The sequence below is a fragment of the Hippopotamus amphibius genome, chromosome X (assembly GCF_030028045.1).
Source record: "Hippopotamus amphibius kiboko isolate mHipAmp2 chromosome X, mHipAmp2.hap2, whole genome shotgun sequence".
Classification (NCBI taxonomy): Eukaryota; Metazoa; Chordata; class Mammalia; order Artiodactyla; family Hippopotamidae; genus Hippopotamus; species Hippopotamus amphibius.
In genome coordinates, this window is record NC_080203.1 from 93,477,715 (window position 1) to 93,501,009 (window position 23,295).

General features: G+C 39.3%; 1 protein-coding gene across 5 annotated transcripts in view; it reads right to left on the bottom strand.

Annotated features, from left to right (window-relative positions):
- CLCN5 (chloride voltage-gated channel 5) overlaps positions 1–23,295 on the bottom strand; it is a 141,434-nt gene that overhangs the window by 22,199 nt on the left and 95,940 nt on the right. For all 5 annotated transcript variants that reach the window (XR_009050268.1, XR_009050266.1, XR_009050267.1 and 2 more), the window contains exons 4-5: positions 4,927–5,078; positions 2,479–2,578 (exon numbers count right to left, since the gene is read on the bottom strand). Coding sequence is in view for 1 of the 5 variants with exons in the window: in XM_057718054.1 (XP_057574037.1) it covers positions 2,479–2,578; positions 4,927–5,078 (252 nt within the window). In the remaining 4 variants the exon portion in view is untranslated. The remainder of the gene's footprint in view (positions 1–2,478; positions 2,579–4,926; positions 5,079–23,295) is intronic.

Below are 23,295 nucleotides of genomic sequence, written 5' to 3' on the forward strand. Positions count from 1 at the left end.
TTGGCCACCCCAGCCCTCGCTGTCTCTTCCTTCTAACTCCTATTGCACTAACTGCCTGGATTCAGAAAACTAACACGGAGACTTCCCTGGTGGCACAGTGGTTAAGAATCTGCCTGCCAATGCGGGGGACACAGCTTCGATCCCTGCTCCAGGAAGACCCCACGTGCCTCGGAGCAACTAAGCCTGTGAGCCACAACTGCTGAGCCCACATGCTGCAACTACTGAAGCCCGTGAGCCTAGGGCCCGTGCTCTGCCACAAGAGAAGCCACTGCAATGAGAAGCCCACGCACTGCAACAAAGAGTAGCTCCTGCTCGCCACAACTAGAGAAAGCCTGAGAGCAGCAAACGAAGACCCAACACAGCCAAAAAAATTAAATTAAAAAAATTATAATAATAAAAGAAAACTAATAAGATGTTAAAGAGTCTGGCTAATTCTCTGGTTGTTTCACGTGTGCATGTCTTATTCTACCTAACACTAGTAACCTCCATCCTATCTTGCCTTCTATGTCTCCTTCTCCTTCTTTTTCCAATTGGTTCTTTCTTCCCTGGTTACAAATTCTTGCAGGTTTCCCCTACCCTAAAGAATGAAATGCTCCCCCTTGTCCATGGTATCATTTCAAGCTTCTGTCCCTTCTCCAAAACGTTCACAATGGTTGCCTCCCCTTGAAATCTGGCTCCTGGAATTCTCTGGTGGTCCAGTGGTTAGGACTCAGCACTTTCACTGCCAGGGCCCTGGTTCGATCCCTGGTAGGGGAACTAAGATCCTGCAAGCTGCCTGGTGCAGCAAAAAAAAAAAAAAAAAGAAGGAAATCTGACTCCTAATATTTATCTGAGATGCTTTTTCAAGGTCACTGGTACCCTCCTAATTGTTAAACTATATAACCTTTCCTCAGCCCCTTTCCTTCTCTTCAGCCTCTGTGCAATATTTGACATTACAGACCCCTCAGTCTATTATGAGCCAGCTCTAAACTGTCCAGACTATGTCCTCTCTTCTGTATGAGCCAAAGAAGGGGCAGCATTAACATCCTAGACCATGGGTTCGCAAACTATGGCCCGAGGGTCAAAATCCGTCTCTGTGTTTTTAAATAAACTTTTTCTTGGTCACAGTCCAGTTTGTTTACCTACTTTCTATAGCTACACTTGTGCTATAGAGACCATTTGGCCCACAAATCCTAAAATATTTACTCTTTGGCCCTTTACAGAAAAAGCTTGCTGATCCCTGGCCCAGATAATCTTTGAAAATTCTGCTATGGGTGAACCGTTCCTCATTTGCTGCAATCATTTTATCCTCCATGGCTCGTGACCCATCTCTAGGTAATAGCAGCATGGTGAACAACTGGGCACTGTGCTGAGTGCTGTATCGCTCTGCTCTGTTTCATACAATTCTCACAACAAATGTGTAATATAGGTACTCTTATTATCCCCATTTTACAAGTCAGTACACTAAAGCTTCCAAGGGTTAAGAAACTTGCCTAAAGTCACAAAACTAGCAAGTGGTGGGGCTGGGATTCAAATCCAGGTAGCCACAAGCTAGAGCCTGTGCTGTTAACTACCATTCCATCCCAACTGCCTCCTGATTTCCCACCTAACTTTTGTTTTAGCTCAATATTCCAGGTCTTCCTAGGCCCATCTTTAATGCCACAAGGATATATATCGCAGCAACTCTACCTGGTATTCTTGGCTTTCTGCTTCCCCCACGGGAAGGGAAGCCTGCTTGGGAACCTGCTTTAAAGCTGTATTGCATAGCAAGTGGACTACTCCTAGTTAGACTGTATATTACTTGGGGTGGCTTAGGAGGTTGATGGAGAAGATAAGAAAAAGGTGGTACCATCCCAGTCCTCAGCCACCATGAAAGAATAAGAATTTAGGCCCCTTTAGGCCATATATTACATGCTTTTCTTTACCCCCAAACAAGAGAGTAGATATTTAAGAAATAGCTACAAAAATCTCTCAGGAACTCCTCTTCTACATCTTCTTTCCTAAACCCCATGTAGTATATGTTTGGAAAAAAACAACAACAACTGGGAATTCCCTGGCAGTCCAGTGGTTAGGACTCAGTGCTTCCACTGCTAGGGCATGAGTTCAATCCCTGGTCGGGGATCAAGATCCTGCAGTCCATGTGGCATGCCCATAAAACAAAAAACAAAACAAAACAAACCTGTCTCTAATAGAAAGGTTCTTCCTCAAGAGAAGCACCAAAAGGCAATACTAACAGCACCTTAAAATGGATACAATGTTTTATAGCATACAAATGCACTTAAATGCATTTCCTCATTTAACCTCATTTACTTAAGGAAGGAGATGAGGTATTAGTACCGCTTTACAGACAGGGACATCGAGCTTCCAAAAGATCCACGAGCAACTCCATTCATGTAGGAAAACAGTAAAGCATAGCATTCAATTCAGCTCATGACTTGGGTGGGGGGCACACCACAATTTTAAGAGATTTGCTTAGAAAGCTAACACGGTTTACCATACCTGATAAGAGCCCAATAAGTAGCATCAACAACCAGCCAGAAAAAGCATCGCTCACACTGTGAATTAAGGCCCATGTTGACTCTTTGCTTTTATTGGTAATCTAGGGAGAAATGAGAAAACATTGATACATTCTACACACACCCTTGCTTTTTTACCTCAAAATGTGCAATAGAGTAAAGAAACACAAAGACAAACCTATTCATTAGGAATAGAGACCAATTTAGAGTTACTTCTCAAATCTTTGGCTGAACCAACGTCACCAAGAACTCTGAGGTTTACTGAACCTTGTCTTACCAAACCCCACCTTCATCTCAAGTATTGCAATGCCTGCAAGTACCTTATTTAGGACTTCCCTATTTAGCTGCTAAATTCTTATAACATCAATCTGTTTTGCTTATTGCAGTGGTCTCTTTCTGGCCTGGACATCAAATAGGCCAAAGATGGTCTCTTGACTCACAGCAAATAGTTTGATTGTTTTTCAAAGAATAAACAAACATGGGCTTATTTGAGTGGTGAAAGTACAATTTGTGGTTTACTACCCAGGGCTGTGTTTCAGGTCAGGCAAATTCTAAGACTTGATACCACAAACCCCTAACTGTACAGTGATCATAGATGCTAAATGATATCAGGGAAGATCTCTTTCATTTTCAAAAACCTACTGGGAGTATCTGCAGCTATCAAGAGGTGCAGAAACTTTTACCTTTTAGGTCCTAGCCTTGTCAATTTAACCCTTCAGTGCCCACATTTCAAAACCAAGCATTCTAACAGCTTTGTCATTAGTACTTCCCCCTTCTCTGTACCTCTATTTCTTATGTTTGAAAGTAAGTTAGCTATCCCATCTTGATCTACAGCAACATCACAAGTAATAAATTATTATAAAATTTTAAAAGCATTTAAAATTTCATTTTGACCTATGACTTTAAGTTTCCAATTTAAGTGCTGAAAGTAGATGAGGTAATGCCTTTCCCTGTGACAGTGTTTCCATTCAGATGATGAACAATTAATGCTAAAAAAAAGTCTCCCTTGAACATTTGATAAACACATTGTAAATGATTTTAAATTATTATTAGTTGATATAATGTGTCTCAGATACAACTGCTTTGATATAATGGGAAATGTGCCCTTATATCACAGGTGGCTTTCACAATGTGAGTAACATGTTGAATAAGCAAATGATGACAAACTGAACTCTGAACTACAGACAGCAAAAATTCTAAAGCCATAAGATTCGGTATTTTGAAGTCTGCCTGTTGAATTGATACAACAGAAAGAATAAGTGTGTATGTTCCCAAATAGCGGGAATCTTATAAAAAATAGAATGCTTTATAGAGATCATCTTTTCGAGTTAGGAGAAGAAAACTTGGCGGGATTAGCACAAATCCAAAGATTACAAAGAAATTTCTCAAAATCTGTACCTGGGACAACCTGACTCCTGCGTTCAAGTGGTGGTGAGAAAGCCAGTCAGGAGCTGAGACAGGAATGAAAGGTGATCTGAACCTGAGTGCTTAGGAGATTCACTCAGGGCTGAGAGGAGGAAATCATGAATTCAGGAGAGAATGGAGTCAACTTAAAAATCAAATTTTAAACTTGGACTCAAAGAAGAAATAGTAAGAAAGAAAAAATAACCATACCTACTGTTGGCTGAAGAAATGTTCCCTACTGAATCAGGATGACCGGGGCTGGGGCCCTACCTTTTGAATAAGCTCTCCATGTGCTCCTGACACAAACTAGAAATTGTGATTCCCTGATTTAAATGATACACAGCAATAAGTTAAAGGCAAATGACCTTGGCGGACTGCTCTGAGAAGTTTTCACAGTACTTTGAAAAGAGAAAAGTAGGGAGATTCTCTTGTCATATTCAAAACAAACTGGGCCATAGCTGTAAGTACCATCTATTACCTATCGTATTAATGTTGTTAACTTGAATTTGACTGGTCTTGTGGTTTTGTTTGAGTTGAATGCATAAATTTGCTTTGGTTTTATGGTTGTACAAGAGCTATAATCACGGGTTTATCCTGTAAGCTTCAGTAAACACTAGAGCTCGGAGATTTTTTTTTCTTTTATTCCTTTAAAAAGAGCCCATTTACTTTTCTTAGTTGTAAAAATCCTCCTTCAGGGGAAAACCATAAAAGAGAGATGAGATGGGGAAGGAAGATCTTTGAAATTTAATTTGGACCCTCCCACCAACTTTGTTTTCACCTCTCTGCATAGGCATTTACACCCAAGGATCCTTTTTAACCACTTACTATAGGAAGATAAATCATAATTATGTAGAAATTCTTTTCAAAATCATATACAAGATACCATAAAAATAAAACCCTACATGACCAACAGAAAACAGATTCGGCCACATCCAGGACCGAGGGAAAGAACACATTTAAAGAATATGTATCTTCAACTTCTCCTGATGTTTCCTAACGCTCACTCACAAAGCATCTTTCATCTTACCTCTCGGTGCCTATCCCGGTCTCGAGACTTCTCTCTCACCCAATCAATTGTATTGAAATCATCATAGGTCCCCACACCAGGGATTGGCTCCTCCAAGAAGTCCATCATCCTATTTGAAGAACCTATTCCTCCACCATTGTATGACTTGTCCTCTGGATTGAACAGAAAACAGACATTAGTACTTCAGACACTCTGGACATTTTTCATACCTCTTTTCTGAGCACCAAGAGGTGAGCCCTTAAACTAGCAGATGACTACAGTTAGGGTGTGCTGATAAAGCAGAATAATCACCTGGTAGGAACATCCAACACATTCAGAGGTTTCTGTCGCTTAGGCACAAAACCATGAGCATCTCAAGGCAGTGTGAATGGAAAGCGACAGATGAGAGCCACAGTACAAATGGAGAATTGACAGGAGTTGAAGTTCAGTGGGAAAGGGTTTATGAAACAAAAGACAGGAGCTTGGGGCAGCTTAGGTATTTCAGTTTCTCTTCTGGGAGGAAGACAAAATGGTCAAAGGTCTTTGCAGCCAAATCATGTCAGAAACCATTTTACATTTATAAGGCAGTAAGTAGTTCAGTCCTCAGAGGTGGCTTTTGCCTGAGTGAGGACTCCAACAAAAGCATGTGGGTCTCTTCCAGAGTTAAGCTGGCTGGAATGTACATATTTCCCTTCCATAGATATAAGACTTTGATCCCTGATGTCATGGACTTGTGGAAACTTTTACTGAGTATTTCAGGACAGTCTAAGATTTCCAAGCAGAGATTTAAAGAAAAGCGCACGGCTCAGAGATGGCACGTCCCTCCCTGATACTTCAACTGGAAGAAACGTATCCATCTGGCCAACAATCACAGTCCTCCACCTGCTTCGTTTTTAGCACTTTTACTACAATTACTTAAGCAAATGCTTTATCTTCCTTTCTAGACTAGAAGCTGAGGGCAGCCCTATATCTGATTTACCACTGCCTTCTCCAGTGCCTAGCACGTAGCCACGACCCAACAAGTATCAGCTGGAGCCAGGTTTGTCTGATGAACAGTTGGGATGAGGGAGGAGTATTCAAACTCAGAAGTTGCACTTACACAAGGTTACTTAGTATTGCTTAACAAACTTCTTCAAAACATTTCCACAATCCTCTGGTGGAACAAGATTTCACTATTAAACACAATATAAAACCGTATTCAGGAATGCACGCACATGTACACTGAGGAAAAATGCAGAGTAATGCCATCAATGGACTCAACCAGCCACAGCTCACATTTACAGCATCAACCTTGGCAGGGACAAGGCTCTATCCCTCTTCGGAGAAGGCCAAAGTGGGCCTGAGGTGACCCCCTCTCCCCCCATCTGTCTCTCCACCTTCAGTCTAAACTCCTGATGGACAATTTGAGCACCTTCAAAGGATAAGTCTGAATTAACACCCAAGTTGCCCCTGGTTTACAAATTCTAAGTCTCCTGAATACTTAGTTCAGCGTACCTTTCACAAGCAACACACACATTTGAAATGAAAAGCTCTGTAGAATCTAAATCGTAGTCAGGGTGGGGGTGGGGTGGAGTGGAGTGGAGGAGGTGAAAAAGTTAATTTTAAAACCCCTAACCAAAGTCCTCTCCATATCTTCAAGCATACCTGGCCATAAAATGGTTGGCTGCTGAATCACCAACCCAGCATTTCCTCTCATGTCAGGGGCATACTGATAAAGACTAATGCTGGTGTGTTGTTGGAGAGCTTGGAGGGAAACAGCCAGCTGGGAAATGAGGGCAGAAAGAGACTAAAGTATGTGGGGCAAGGGGGAACCAAGCTGTTTCAATTCTCAAGACAAATGCTGACATGAACACAGGACACCAACCAACCAGAAACTGATTTTTAAAAGCAGGTTAATGCTTCAAATGAATTTGCTCTGGTTTAAGTGTGCTCCTTTCAGGAGAAATTTTCAAAGGATTTTGTGAAACTGATTTTTAAAAGCATCCAATAGTTATCTAATGTTACACTATATATCAAATGAGGCCCCCAGCTCGAAGGATATTAAGACAAAATGAAGATCTGCAACAGCTTCCTAACAGGAAAGAAAAAATCCTATTACATCACTAAGTAACATGAGCACTGCATCATCCTTCTTTGTAGATAGTCTCCTATTATAAACGCAAATTGTTAGGCAGCTCTCAAAGAGCAGGCAGTGATTAGAATCCGACAACAGACTGCTTGTGATTCTCCAGATCCCCTTCTCCCTGGGGTCACGCTTCGGTCCTTGGCCAGGCTCAAGTCTGCTTACCTTCAATCACAGCTTTCTTTTTTTCTGCCTCAAGGAAGAAATAACCTTGGCAGCCCGCATTTGCTCATTTAGGTTGAGGAGCTTTTACAGAAGGAGCCCCGGTCTGAACTGCTTTAGAAGGGCACTTGCTGCATTCTCTGCCTTTCACAGGAACAAACGCCACCTAAAGAACCACCAGTGTTCCCTGGCGGTCAGAATGTGATGTCACTGTTGGAATCACGTGACCAGACCCTTGGACCAGCCTTGGAGAAAGGAAGATTTTTAACCGAGCACAGAAGCCTTAAAGATGTAGTCTCATCTAAACAAATGCCATCAAACTAGGGGCAGTCAGGTCAGTTCAGAAAACTGGGATCCAGGCAAGTTTTAGTTTTCAGATCTCATTTAGCAGAAAATCTAAGAATGCAAAGTAGAAATATCGGAAAGCATTTAGAGTTACAGGGATCCTAAGTTTAAAAAAAAAAAAGAGGGGGGGGGAGACAGGCAAATATAGAAAGGCTTTTTAAAAAAATGCACTGGATACCAATAACACGGATAAAATTGCACAAACGTAACAAGCTAAATAAGTGAAACGAATGAAAGATGCCAGACACAAGAGAGTACATGACATGATTCTATTCATGTAAGTTCAAAATCAGGCAAACCTAAATTGTATCGTTTTAGGATACAAATGCAAGTGACTACATTACAAAGAGAAGCAAGAAAATGACAAAAGTAAAGACAATAGCTAACCAGAAAAAAGAGGGGGTCGCCGTCTGGATGCAGCACACGGTGAGGGTGGGGCTTCTGGAAGGCTGGCAATTTTTCTTAATCTGAGCAGTGGTTACTTGAGTATTCACATTATAATTATTCTTTAAACTGTACACACGTTTTATGTCTTTCTATGAACACATCATAGAGAAAATTATGAAAAACTGAACCACATATGAACTTACTTTACAAAGTCAGTTCTTTAATACCACCTAATAACTTTGAAAACTCAGAAAGCAGTCAAGAAAATGAGTTGTTTCCTAGTAGTAGTGCTCTACCTAGAAAGCAACATCAAGTCTGATCTCATTAATCCAACCTGAGTAAAAGTAGCTATTTCAGCCATGAAAATTAATTCACTACTACATTTGCATTGTTTTAAAGGTTTTTCCTTCTCTGGTCCTATCCTGAAGGCTATTTTTAACCGGGTCTTAATAAATTGTGCAATAAGGCTAGTCCAGTAAAGAATTAAATTGCCATCTGTGACTATAGCTAACACATATGTATGATATATAGGAAAGTTAAGAGAGTATATCCTAAGAGTTCTCATCATGAGAAAACTTTTTCCTTTTTTCTTTTCTTCTTTCTTTTCCTTTTATTGTATCTATATGAGAAGATGGATGTTAGCTGAACCTATTGTGGTAATCACTTCACAATATATATGTAATTCAAAGCATCCTGCTATACTCCTTAAACTTATACAGTGGTGTATGCCAATTATTTCTCAATAGAACTGGAAAAAAGAAAAGAAAAAAAACTGCCATCTCCCAACTCCATACGTGAATCCACAGGACAGCCACTTTTAAACATTAATCTAGTCAGTGTGTTACAATAATCAGACCTACATGTAGGGCTTTAAAATATTGTGATTACGCTCATCAATTCTTAAGTCCCAAAGCATCCTGAAATGTCAATACAACAAAGCCTTAAGAAATGTGAGGCACTTCATGGAAACTGTATGCTTTTGGTCTGTTCGTCACTATGGTAACATTTCAGTCTCTTGATGAACTAACCTAGCACTAATGAGAAGTAAAATGAAGTGGCAACTGATCGTACTGTGGCAAAGAACTAAAAAACTTAAAAAGCAAAAGCTATGGCCCAACTGTGACTGTCTTATGCAATTACACTTTTAGAAAAATATGTATATCTTACTTAAAAAGGATGACAGGGCCAACCTCACAAGCCTGCTTCAAAGTTATTCTTTACTAAACAGGATTCTGCCTATAGTATCTGAAGACCACTACAGGATTAACTTACTTTAATAAGACTTACATTCTCTTATTAGATTGTTTCATACTTTAAGATACTATCTTTTTTGGTACTTAAAAAGTGTACAGTTCTTCAATGTACAGTGATTGGGTTGCAAAACTAGTACCATGTCAATAACTTTTGATGAAAGTTCACGTGTTTTTCAAATATTCTATCAGTGTGTCCAGGGGAGGAACTTTTTTTATGCCATGTAAATTTACCTCTTTTGAAAACGAGAAGACTGGTAGCTATGACACAGTCCTCACACTAAAATGAAATTTAATTATAATTCAGATTAAGAGATGAGACACTGGATTGGCAGTGACATGGATGCACCTAGAGATTATCATACTAAGTGAAGTAACTCAGAGAAAGACAAATATCATATCATGTGACTTATATGTGGAATCTAAAATATTATACAGATGAACTTATTTACAAAATTAAAACAGACTCACAGACATAGAAAACAAATTTATAGTTACCAAAGGGGAAGGAGATAAATTAGGAGTTTGGGATTAGCAGATACATACTACTATACAGAAAATAGGTAACCAACAAGGACCTACTGTATAGCACAAGGAACTATACTCAATATTTTGCAATAACCTATAAGGGAAGAGAACCTGAAAAGGAATATACACACACACACAAATTACAATGAGAACTGTTGTACTCAATTTTTTGGCTGTAATTTATGCAATTGCTTTTTGTGATTTTTTTAGAAAAGGAGGCACCTGTGTTACTTCATTACTGTAAAATTTTTTTCTTAACCAAAATTTGGTGAATTTTACTAGTCAATCTATCTCACATTTTGCTTATGGTTCTTAATTGTTTTAAGCTGTGTTTATAGTATGTTCTCGTCCTTTAATTTGGTGAATGTAGTAAAATTGTCTCCCATCCCTCCCAGATATATATATATGAATGGATCACTTTGCTATACACCAGAAACTAGCACAATATTGTAAATACTTCAATTTTTTTTAAAAAAGAAATGAAGCACTGGTATTCAGAATTTGACATTATATTTCTTTTACTCTTTTCTACCTCTCTATTCCCTTCTCTGCCAAATTTGTAATCTCTAGCACATGTTTCTTTATACAGACTGCCAGGTGTAGGTCACTTGATATTATTGTGGAAATAAGAGAAAGAAATGCTTATAAACAAGACGAAAAGATAATCCTCAGAATGGGAGAAAATATTTGCAAATGAATCAATAAAGGATTAATCTCCAAAATATACAAACAGCTCACGCAGCTCAATATCAAAAAAACAAACAACCCAATCAAAAAATGGGTGGAAGATCTAAATAGGCATTTCTCCAAAGAAGAAAAACAGATGGCCAAGAGGCACATGAAAAGATGCTCAACATCACTAATCATTAGAGAAATGCAAATTAAAACTACAATGAGGTATCACCTCACATCCTCATCAAAAAATCTGCAAACAATAAATGCTGGAGAGGGTGTGGAGAAAAGGGAACTCTCTTACAGTGCTGGTAGGAATGTAAATTGATACAGTCACTATGGAGAACAGTATGAAGGTTCCTTAAAAAACTAAAAATAGAACTACCATATGACCCAGCAATCCCACTACTGCGCCTAAACCCAGAGAAAAATTGTAACTCAAAAAGACACATGTACCACAATGTTCACTGCAGCACTGTTTACAATAGCCAGGTCATGGAGGCAACCTAAATGTCCATCAACAGATGAATGGATAAAGAAGATGTGGTACATATATACAATGGAATATTACTCAGCCATAAAAAGTAACAAAATTGGGACATTTGTAGATACTTGGATGGATCTAGAGACTGTCATACAGAGTAAAGTAAGTCAGAAAGAGAAAAACAAATATCGTATATTAATGATATGTGGAATCTAGAAAAATGGTACAGATGAACCGGTTTGCAAGGCAGAAACAGAGACACAGATGTAAAGAACAAATGTATGGACACCAAGGGGGAAAAGGGGAGTAGGATGAATTGGGAGTTTGGGATTGACATATATACACTAATATGTGTAAAACAGATAACTGATGAGAACCTGCTGTATAACACAGGGCACTCTACTTCACTTTGCTGTACAGTATAAACTAACACAACATTGTAAAACAACTACACTGCAATAAGAAAAGAAAATCAAAATTTTTAAAAAAGAGAAAGAAACGCTTACCAATTTTTAATGCATCCTATGAGAAAATCACAATGATAAAGTTAATACTTGGGGACAAACAGGGTTATCTTTGTGGAACACAGATCTGATCAGATCATTTTCTATTTCTAACATATTAGTGGCTTGTACAACAATGTTTTTAAAACTTTCAACATAGGAAGACCACTTAACGGGCATTTGGCACAAGTGTGGACTAGGAATTATAAGATATTCATCATAATTTTTAGAAAAGGAAAAAATATTTTAAAATGTATAATAAGGATGATGACAATGATACCTTTTTTAAGGTTTTATCAATGAGAGAGATGAAATCGCACTCTTTCACAGAGGTATCTATATCTGACTTGATGACAAATAGCTTAAGCTGTGGGTCTTATTCCACATCCAATTGGTTTCTTTTAGCATATTTTTTACCTAGTAGAAAGAAATATTAATAAAACTAAGTTGTCAAGAATGGCGGCAGAGATTATTCCATTCAGGACCAACTACTGAGGTACAAAGAAAGTAGTAAAGTGCAAAAGGTTTATCAAACAACTGTGTATTAAGAGTTAAACTTCTTGGACTACCCTGGTGATTCTTATCCACTGGTGACACAGTGGTTAAGAATCCGCCTGCTAATGCAGGGGACACGGGTTTGATCCCTGGGCTGGGAAGATTCCACATGCCACGGAGCAACTAAGCCCATGCACCACAACTACTGAGCCTGCACTCTAGAGCCTGCATGCCACAACTACTAAGCCTGCGTGCCGCAACTACTGAAGCCCAAGTGCCTAGAGCCCGTGCTCCACAACAAGAGAAGCCACTGCACTGAGAAGCCCACGCGTCGCAACGAAGAGTAGCCCCCGCTCACCACAACTAGAGAAAGCCTGTGTGTAGCAATAAAGACCCAAACTTAGCCAAAAAAAAAAAAAAAAGAGTTAAGTTTCTTTACATAAACAAGGACCTACTGTACAGCACAGGGAACTGAAGTCAATATCTTGTAATAATGGAAAATAATCTGAAAAAGTATATCTATATATATATGAATCACTTTGCTGTACAACCTGAAACACTGTAAATCAACCATACTCCAATTTTAAAAATGAGTTAAGCTTCTGGTGTGTAAATACTCTGCCGAGGGAAGAAGAGTAAAATTAAACAACAACCCTAATTATCAGATTGGGGTGCTTATTAGGCAAGTCTAGATTTTTACCTCTATACAAAAAAAAAAAAAAAAAAAAAAAAACAGTAAAACTTAGGTAAGTTTTGAAGCCATAATGTGCCCTTCAAAGTAAGTTTTATATAAAATGATTTAATGCTCTAGCAGGAAAATGATTCAAGTTAAAGTACACCTAGCTTTTAAATAATAAAAGTCCCCCAAAAGCTAATCTGGATTGCTTAGTCTGGGAAAAAATGTACAGAAAACGAGTCAGAAAAAAAGTCAACCTTGAAACAGCTTTCCTGGTAAGTTATAGTTAGGTCTAAAAACTTAATTAATGGGTGTTTAAAAGCACACTGCTTGAATGAGGAAGCATATAAATGAATGTATTTAGCTCATTTTTCTTTATGGAAACCACTTTCTAATTTTTTTCTAAAAATCACATGATGCTTAAAACCAGAAAACCCCTTAAAATACATGAAAAGAAATTCCAACTTGAGAGTAATGTTTATTTCAATCCCTAACCAATATGCCATTAGAAATTTCCCTGGGGAGCTGAACAGTAACTGATTAAGTGAATTAGTTAAACACTAACAAAAACACAAGGGGAAAGAGGATAGAAAGAAACCTCGTGCACCCTGAAGTACTGCTTTAGTGATAACCACAGCTGCATGAGCACTCACTTACTGGCAGCAGCCTAAAGAAAAAAAATAAGCACTCAAAGAAACGGAGCAGGGCTATTGGTACGTATCACAGGACTTGAAAATAGTTCCATTTTTAGAATGTATTTCAGTTTTTACAGGGATATATGGTATTTTTGCAAGGCTAAAAGCACATACATAAAAAAGTCAAAACTCGACCTAGTACACATCAGCAGATACTCATCCTATGATCTTTTAATTTTCTTAAAATTTTTATGTATTTATTTATTGGCTGTGTTGGGTCTTTGTTACTGCACACAGGCATGGCGCACAGGCTTAGTTGCTCCGTGGCATGTGGGATCTTCCCAGACCAGGGCTTGAACCCATGTCCTCTGCATTGGCAAGCAGATTCTTAACCACTGTACCACCTGTAATCTTTTAACTTGTACCTTTATTCAACAGCAAGTACTAAGAGTCTATTAAGAGCCACTTCTCACTTCCATACCTGCACCCTTTTTCCTTTTTGTATTGGTTCATCCATTCCAGATCTCCCAATAAGGCATGAACCCTTTCACATTCCGTCCACCTCTATGTTTGAGAATACATTACAGTTGAAGCCTCAATAATCAGTCAACATTTTTAGGACCTTTCTATCTATCAACCTGTGCCTCCATTTTGCTTCCCCGCTTACTGGAACCCAGTAGCTGAAAAACAAATGCTTTTTTTTTTTTCTCCCAGCTGCGCAACCCAGCGGCTTATTGGATTGAACCCAGGCCCATGGCAGTGAAATCGCACAGTTCTAACCACTGGACCGCCAGGGAATTCCCCAGAAAAGCAAACATCCTCCTATCTAAGCTCTGGAGAGTGTCACAGGACCATGTTATGTTTTAATATACTATCTTAGTTTGACCCCTGAGACACTTACTCAGGGCAACTATTCCATTGATACACATCTGTACAGCCATGCTGGTTGTTAAATAGTGAAATCACCTCTGTGGCTGTAGATAAATAACTACTCTTTCCTGAGGACTCACCTCCCCCACAACCATCCCCCGGAGGCTCCTGAACTTTCCCATGATGCAGCAGCTGGAACACCAGGAGGCTCCAGGACACTACCCAGAGCTATATCTGACATCCAATCTGATGGGTCAGTGCCTGTGTTGTTTTGACTGTCACCCCTGCACCCATTTCATTTAAGGACTAACTGCTTGGTTCCTGCTCACAGCACATTAAAATGTGAAGCTGTCTAAGAGGCAGGAAGGACAACAAAGAGGAAACTCTATTCTAGCTCTGCTGAGAGCTAGACGGTAAAAGAGGTGGTGAGAGAGGCAGATAACGGAACTGCAAAAACAGTAATAAATCTCTGATAGATACTATTAAAATGAAGTTTGAGGGTTATAAGAAGTATATAGGAAGGTGGGGCATAGCAGAAAGGGATAGGGAAAAGGCTTTCAAGATAAGTGTGAATCTAGATTCTAATACCACCTTCAGATTCCTTGGTTCCCACTGGATACAGCTCTGTCCCCATTGGGTTGTAGGCATTTGCTTCACAGTGTACCTTTTATGCCTTCTATTCCCAGCATCTGCTCTAATCTGGAAGTTCCCCACCCAATTCACTTTCATTGCCAGTGGAGCCAGGGTGTTAATTACCAGAGTTACCAGTGTTAGGAAAAATAGCTTGAGGAGTATGGCTTGGTATCTGCAGACTCCCACTGTACAAAATCATTGTAAAAATGGGAGTAGAGGGGATAGGTTTGACAACTTTGCTGAGAGGGTTGTCCATATAAAGAAAATAGCCCTCTGCTCCATTACTTGCTCTTCATTCCTTCCTTCTCAAATTTACACATAAAAGGGACTGACAAGAGGACTGGGAAATGTAATGGGTAGGGAGACCCTGCTCTAAAATACATATTCCATACCAGACTATTGAGAAACCCTTTGGCTAGCATGATCCCGTGTAATTACTTGTACTTATTATTTGAGAAGCAGCAGTTCTCCAGTTCTTCTGTACTGAGTCTGCATTGGTTTCTCTCTATTAATCTCCAAAAGGAAATTGGGGACAAGAGACTAGCAATTATTCTTTGGCAGGGGAAAAAACTTCAAGAGACGAAATACCAAGGAGGAGATTCTTCTTGGATTCATGCGAATAGTGTGATGTCGTCGAGAAAAAAAAATGAGTTAAACACACATACACACATATAATCTAGGAATTGCTCTTAAGGAAACAATTGTACCTGTGCACACCAATGTATGTATGTTATTCACTGCAGCGCTGGAAACAAGAAAGAGTCCACTAATGGGGGCATAGCATAAGGAAAGAAGTAGACTGATGTGTACTGAAATAGAAAAATCTCCCAAGCTTACTATGTGAAAAAAGCAAGTTACAAAATAATAATTAGATTTTTTTAAAATTAAAGTGTGTCTCTGTGTTAACTGGATAGAAAAAGAATTGAAAGGGTCATAACTGAATTATTTTGAAGGGTTATCTCCGGAGTGGGAAGTGGGGGGAGGGGACTTTCACTTTTTACATACGTGTGTATTGTTTGAATCTTTAACAGTGAGGTGTATTTATGTGTTATATAAGTGTTTTAAAAAGAAAAAAATAATGATAACGCAGCTAGAGGAGTAGAAACAAGACATTGCAAAGGGAAGACTTCCATTGTGAGAGGCAGACCCCCTGGGGTATTTAGAAACAAAACAGGTGACAGTTTTTGGAAAACACTAGGAGGACAGCACCAAGAGGAAGATGGCTTATTAAATTTTTAAATGAAAGTCAATGGGAAAAAAAGTCTTTGTGATCAGACCCACTGTCCGGCAGTGAGAAGCTACAGATTCCAATCCTAGGTTCAAAACTCACTGATTGTGTCACCCCAGGCAATTGCCTTAATCTCTGTGGGTTTCAGGTTCCCCATCTGGAAAAATGAGGGCATATTAGCATGTATGATTTTTACAGTCCTTTCCAACTCTCATACTCTATCATTTTAGCAATGATTATATCTGGGTCATTCACACATTGTGCTGAATGACTTTTGAGAAGACCTTAGCTTCGAGGAATTCCAAATGGTATTCTGATCACATAGTTATTACAGAATACTCTTCTGGCAAGATCATTAAATGGTACTACCAATCCTTAGAAAAGTAAGATTCAGCTCAGCACTGAAGTAGAGCACAACCTGGGACTTCTGGTCTGTGGCTAATTAGAGCTATACCAACATGGCTACAGTATCTCTGGAGTACCCACTAGCCACAGACCCCAGAAACACCCAGAGCACACTCCTGAAACATCACAGCGACCCTTTCCTCTACCACATAATGCCAAAAATGCCATAAACTGGAACAAGGTAAGGCTCAAAATAATCCACTCAGGATTTATTAGAAGCCAAACGGCCTCTGATTTTTTTCTCCTTTCAAGAGGGGACCAAAGCGGTTTCACTAACTGGAAAATAAATGGGGAGCTTCTAGATTCAGCTCTGGCAAGTAAAAAGCTCAGAAGTTGTCTTGCTATATACTTTAATACATTATAAATTAACTATACTTCAATTAAAAATGAAATTAAAAAGTTGTCACTCCCATTTGTACAAGAAAAAGCTAGACAAACTGAAAAATCAATAACTTTTCTTGGACCCACCAGAGAATTAAGGTTGCAAGGGAAACTCCAACCCCCAAATCTGAAGAGACAGGCTTATTCAAAAAGACACAGAGAGATCTGCTTACCTGGAGTAGAAACCGCCAGAAACATAATTGCGAGGGCCACTTAAATGGCAACTTTGAAGAACTGCTGAAGGCTGAGTGTGGACTTGTGTGAGAATAAGAAACTCCTGAACCTATATTTTGGTGAGTTTTATCTCTAGGAACCCACCGAGTTCTCAAAGTGAAGAGCTAAAAAAGATCTCCTCCTGGCTCTGAGGAGGAGAAGCGAAGAGTTATCATTGTGACATGCGTCAGACCTGTCTCTACAACAAAGGCCTATGCTCCAGGGGAAAATACTTTGCTTAAGCCTTATCCCAGCTGGGGGAAGGGCATTCTTCCCTCTCCAGCCCCCATTCCAGCCTTCCAGTCTCACCTAAGGGAAAAAAGCAAAGTCAATAGGGGTCTGAGCTTCCTGGAAGTGGGTAGGGAATGCTGAGGTCGGAGACAGGAGTAGGGGGCAGGGAGAACAAAAAGCTATACCACTGGATTACATTTTGTGAAGGTCAAAGACACAAGACACAGGTCCAACAGACACTGTGATTTAATCAGAAGATTATAAAATAACCTGCTCCCCCATACCACACCACCCCACCAATAGGGCTCCCGTATACTTAATAACACTGGATTACAGCTGCAAGACATGGAATCTCTTTCAAGGAGTTGTACTTGAGGAAACAAAATCAAGAGGGGAGACAAAAACAAGGACACTACAGGAATTTAACCCCCTGGCACCAATAATTACACTAAACATTAAACACAGCCCAACTCCCAGCCAGTTGAACATAAATCCTAACACAAGGGAATTAAACTAGAAACCAGTGACAGAAAAATAACTGGAAAATACCCAAATACATGGAAATAAAGCAACACACTTCCAAATAACCCATGGGTCAAAGAAGTCTGAAGACAAATTTTAAAACATTTTGAAGCAAGTGAAAATGAAAAGACAACATAACAAAACTTGTGAGAGACAGCAAAAGCAGTCCTTAGAAATTTATAGCATTAAATGTATATATTAGAAAAGAAGAGCTAAAATCAAAAGATGTGAACTTCAGCAAAAAAGACACACAGATGGCAAATAGCGAATGCAAAGGTGCTCAACATCATTTGTCATTAGGGTAATGCAACTTAACAACAATGAGATCCCACTACACACCTATTAGAATGGCTAAAGCCTAAAACACTCACAATACCAATTGCTCACAAGGATGTGGAGTTACAGGAACTCTCATTCATTGCTGGTGGGGATACAAAATGGTGCAGTCACTTTAGAAAACAGTTTGGCAATTTCGTATAAAACTAAACATAGTCTTACCATATAATCCAGAAATTGCACACCTATATATTTACCCAACTGACTTGAATACTTATACCTACAGGAAAACCTGCACACAGATGTTTCAGTCATAATCGCCAAAAGTTGGAAGAAACCAAGATGTCCTTCAGCAGGTAGGTGAATGAACAGACAAACTGTGGTACATCCAGACAACGGAATATTATTCAGCAATGAAAAGGAATAAGCTATAAATCCACACAAAGACATGGAAGAACCTTAAATGCACATTACTAAGTGAAAGAAGCCAATCTGAAAAGTCTATGTACTGTATGATTCCATTTATACAGACATTCTGGAAAAGACAAATTTATGAAGACAAAAACAGATTGATGGTTGCCAGGGGCTCAGAAGGAAGAACACTGAATAGGTAAGACACAGGGGATTTTTTAGGACAGTGAAACTATTCTGCGTGATACTGTAAGAGTGGATACATGGCACTATGTATTTGTCAAAATCTATAGAGCCTTACAGCACAAAGAGTGAACCTTATTGTATACAATTAAAAAAAAAAATCCCAGGATGGGATGCAGACTGTGGCAAAAGAATCTAATTATATTACAAATCTGTGAAACAGCCTCACTAAAGGGGTAAAGGAAAAAGATGCTGTCCCAAGTAACTGGAAATGAGTGGAGTCTGTAAGACTAAAGGCAAAAGGAATTTTGTATAAGCACTTTACTCTAGTTGATAAAGTACTTTCCCACGAAGGGTATGGGTTAACAATTTGAAACCTATGCATGTACACTGGAAATGAACAGTTAAATACTGAATGGTGGATGGTGGGAGCCATGTTTCTCACTACCTGGAGGGGAAGGTTATAGACAAGAGAGGGGAGGAGGCAAGAATGATTCATGTGGTAACGGATTAGAATTAGAGACATCAGTGTGATCTCATGTTTAGCTTAATATAGATGCAGCAGTTACATACAGATAATCTATTTACAGATATGTGTATATATGTGGGTTAGTATACACATATATTTGTATTTCCTTACTGAGAGGGCCTAGAAACAACAATGCCCCAAAAGAAAATAAAGCACACCTAAGGCCCAGATCTTAGTTTCTAATACCAATCTCCACTGAAAGAAACTAAGGCTTCTTGGAGAAATAGCTGATTCTAGGACTGAGGCAGGAAATATATAACATGGGCCTGGAGCACATTGTAGTACCAGAAAGTAAATAAGTGTTCAAGAAACACTTGACAGGGGTATGTCAAAGGGAAACAGAGCCAATTGAAAGAGCTCCAAATGCAAAGCTAGAAAGATTTGAATAAAATAAAGTAATAATGGATTCTAGCCAAAGTATTAAACAAATGAGTCCCTACTGATACAAATACGTGCTTGAATAAATAACAGAGAAAACAGAGAAAACTCCTATGAAGAACAATTCCAAATAGTGTCTATAGATACTTCACTCTCAAGGAGGTAGAGAATAACTTCCTTCTTCTTAAGTGTCAGCTATGCAGTGACTTCCTTCCAAAGAACACATTACGGAAAGGATGAAAAAAGAATAACTTCACAGTGGAGAAAACTGACAAACACTGCCTCAGCCAGGTGATCAAGGTGAACATCAGCAGCGATGAGTCATACTGACAGTATATACCTTTGATATGATGTGGTAAGAATGACACTTTACCTCTAGTCTTCTTCCCCCAAGCTCCAGTCTAATTATGAGAAAAACATCAAATCCCAACTTAGCGACAGTCTACAAATACATGGCCAGTAATCCTCAAAACTGTCAAGGTCACCAAATACAAAGAAAGTCTAAGAAACCATCACAGCCAAGAGGAGCCCGAGGAGACACGACAACTAAATGTAATGTGGTATCCTGGATGGGACATTAGGTAAAAACTCAACAGGCCCGAATAAAACGTATACTTAAGACAGAAATATAATATATAAATGAGGGAGAGATTAGAGGGCATACATTCTAAAATCTGACCAGGTATTTTCCCATTAAGGAACCTAAAGGAAGCCTTTAAAGTCTATGGACTATCATCATAGGCCTCATTTTATGGGGTCAGCATATTAAAACAGGTGAGGTTTATGGCCCCAACAGAGCTTCTGATATGCGCCACTTTTTTTTCAAGCTCAAAAAGCAGCAATGACAATTGCCATTCTCCTAGGCTGTGTTCAGGGAACTTTGAATATTATGAGGGTGATGGATCCCAAATTCCCTTTCCTTCTCCTCCCGGCACCACCCGCACAAATTGCTCGAGTCAGTTTGGGACAGCCTGAGATGATGACGGGAGGTTTCTCCATGAGCTGAAGCCCAAGATGTTTTCTGTTTTTCTCTGAAGGAATACTATGATCTTTTTTCACAGTGGGGCAGAACAAACAGAACTGTTTCACAACTTCCATGGTGGATTTCAAACACCATCGGGTTTTTCATTTCAAAAGTTTTTTTTTTTTCCTCCCTGGGACATCGGGAGGTTATGTTGAGGCTGGCAGGGGTGGTCTGGGCATGTTCTCACACACGAGGGGGAAATGGTCTGCTCATACTCCACCTGGGCTTTGAAGTCACCTGTGACTCTTCTGGTTTATTCTCCATGTCTAATTGGTCCTATTGATCCGCACTCTGAAATTTCTCCAGAACTTATTCTCCCCTCCTCTGCATCCCTACTGTCTTAATTCAGGCCTTTGCTCTTTTGCCTAGATTGTTCAAAAATAACAGTTTAACTGTCTTCCAGTCTCCAGCACACTCTTCCCCTGAATCCATCCTCCACGCTGCCATAAATTCTCTAAAAAACAATCTGATTGCATCATTCCTCTGCTTCTAAATCATTTGATGACTCCTTGGTTACAAGATAAGGTCCAAACGCACAGACAATCTGGACCCCACCTAGATTTCTAACTGGATCTCCCAACCTATCTCCTGCTCTCAGGCCTCAGACACGCAGACTCTGTTTCTTGAGCAGAAAAGGTTTTCTCGTGCTGCTGTGTGCTTTTACCTGTGCTGCTCTCTCTGCCAGGAATGTCTCCTCATTCTACAGTTAGGGAGTAGCAGCAAGGCATGCTAGGTAGAAAGACAAGGAAGTGAGGGGAAGAAGGGAATTGAAGAACATTACCAAAACAGCACAGTTCATATCTGGCTGTTCCATAAAATCCTGAATGAATGAATGACTGAATTGCTGACCAGGAGTTCCAGGCTGCGGAGGCAGGCAAGTGAGAACAGATGGACTATAAGAATAGCTCTGAATTTTTTCCTGTTATTCAACCCCTTTTTCTATTTGCCTCCTCCTCCCCTTCTCTCAGATCTCTGTGTTTATGTTTCTTCTAATTTACAGACTACTACAACACTACCTCAGATGCATTTAACCATGCCATGCATAATTTATTTATTCATTCCTCATAAGTCAATCCCTCCAGCCATCTGGAAAACAAGAACCACTTCTACTGCCTTTCAAGCTCTTTTTAACTAATCTTTTTAGTACGTGCCATTGTGCCTGGTACAAAATGTAGTATTTTATGCACAGTTTCACCACCGAACATCAAGGACTTTATGACCTTTTTTTTTTTCTGTTGTTGCTGTTGTTGTGTTCATTAAGAAATCCCATGTGAAAACATTAAAGTAAGAACAATTAAAAAGCAAAGCAAGAAAATTATATCACTACAGAGTATTGTGAGTGGACTGAATTTTGTGTGTGGCTCATGGAAAATAGCCTCATTATTATATGGTCAGATCTTGGGAGCCACAAGTAGTAATTCTCCTGTAAAGGCTAGTGAAAAGTGGTGAAGGATTACTCATGTAAAACCATATTCCACAATCATAAGCAATGTCAAAATCTTGTCTGCCTCAGTTTTCTAGTTTATTAAACAGGAATAATGGATACTTGCCCCAATCACCTACCGAGAGCAACATGAACACATGAAAAGTACTTTAGTCATACAGATGCCATATGAAATCATTTTTCATTAGAAGCAGTGATGATAACTAAGCTAAACCACTCTGGTTTAGCCAGAAGGCTTAAGTAGAGGTAGCCAGTTTAAGTTAATGGATACCCTAACTGACCACTTCACTGGGGCCGGTAATTGGTATAACTAGCTCACTATGGTTATAAGTACACAAAATGGACATGATATACACATGTCCCTTTTATATTAGTAGGAAAATAGGAAAAACCACCAAATACCAAACCATGAGTACCTTTCTTTTATGAACTTTAAATTCAGGGGTTCTCTTCTCCTGTCACTGCCCTGAGGTAATGTTACCAGGCAAATTTCTTGTTATCCTTTTGAACCTGTGGTTTTTACACCGGTATGTTCATCCCAAGTTAGTCACCTCTCCTCAGAGAAGCCTTCCCTGACCTTTCCAACTACAGTGGTATTCCCCCGTTATCATCTACTGTCAGTTTATTTCCTTGCTAGTAATTAACTAGAGAATCTGTTTGTTTACCTACCCAACTAGATATAAATTCCAGATCAGCTTGGATCTTATCTATGTTAATCCTGCCACTGTATTCCCAGTGCCTAGAGTAGTACCTGGTTCGTAGCAGGTGCTAGAAGAGTATTTGTTGAATGAGCATGTGAAAGAGTTTGTCCTCACAGTGACAATAAGGTTAATTCAAACTTTTTAGCATGACATTCGGGCCCCAATTTACTTATTTGGACTTATATTCTGCCTCTTTATACCTCCGTATATTATGCCTGTTGCTATCTCTGTAAAAGCTTGCTTTCTGCCTTCAGTGCTCTTCCTCCTACCAAATAACTTCTCTTTCAAGGCCCTTCTCAAACACACCTTTTCTGTGAAATTTTTTCCAATCCTACACACACAGACACACACACACACACACACACACACACACACACACACACAGAATGAGTCCTTTGCTAAGTTCTTACAAGAGCTATAGCACTTACAATATAGGGTTATAATAGACATAAAATAATAATGATGATGATTATGATAGCTAACATTTTATTGAGCATTAACTCGATGTCAGGTACATGTCTCATTTAATCCTGAAAACAACTCTTAAGGGGTAGGTACTATCATAAGTACTTATGCGTCTGTTAGGCTAGCTAGAATCAACTTCATGAAGGCAGGGATGGTGCCTTAAAACCTTGCTAATTCCTAGAACCTAGCAAAGTATCTGTAACATCATAGGCCCTTAATACAAATTTGCTAAATAAT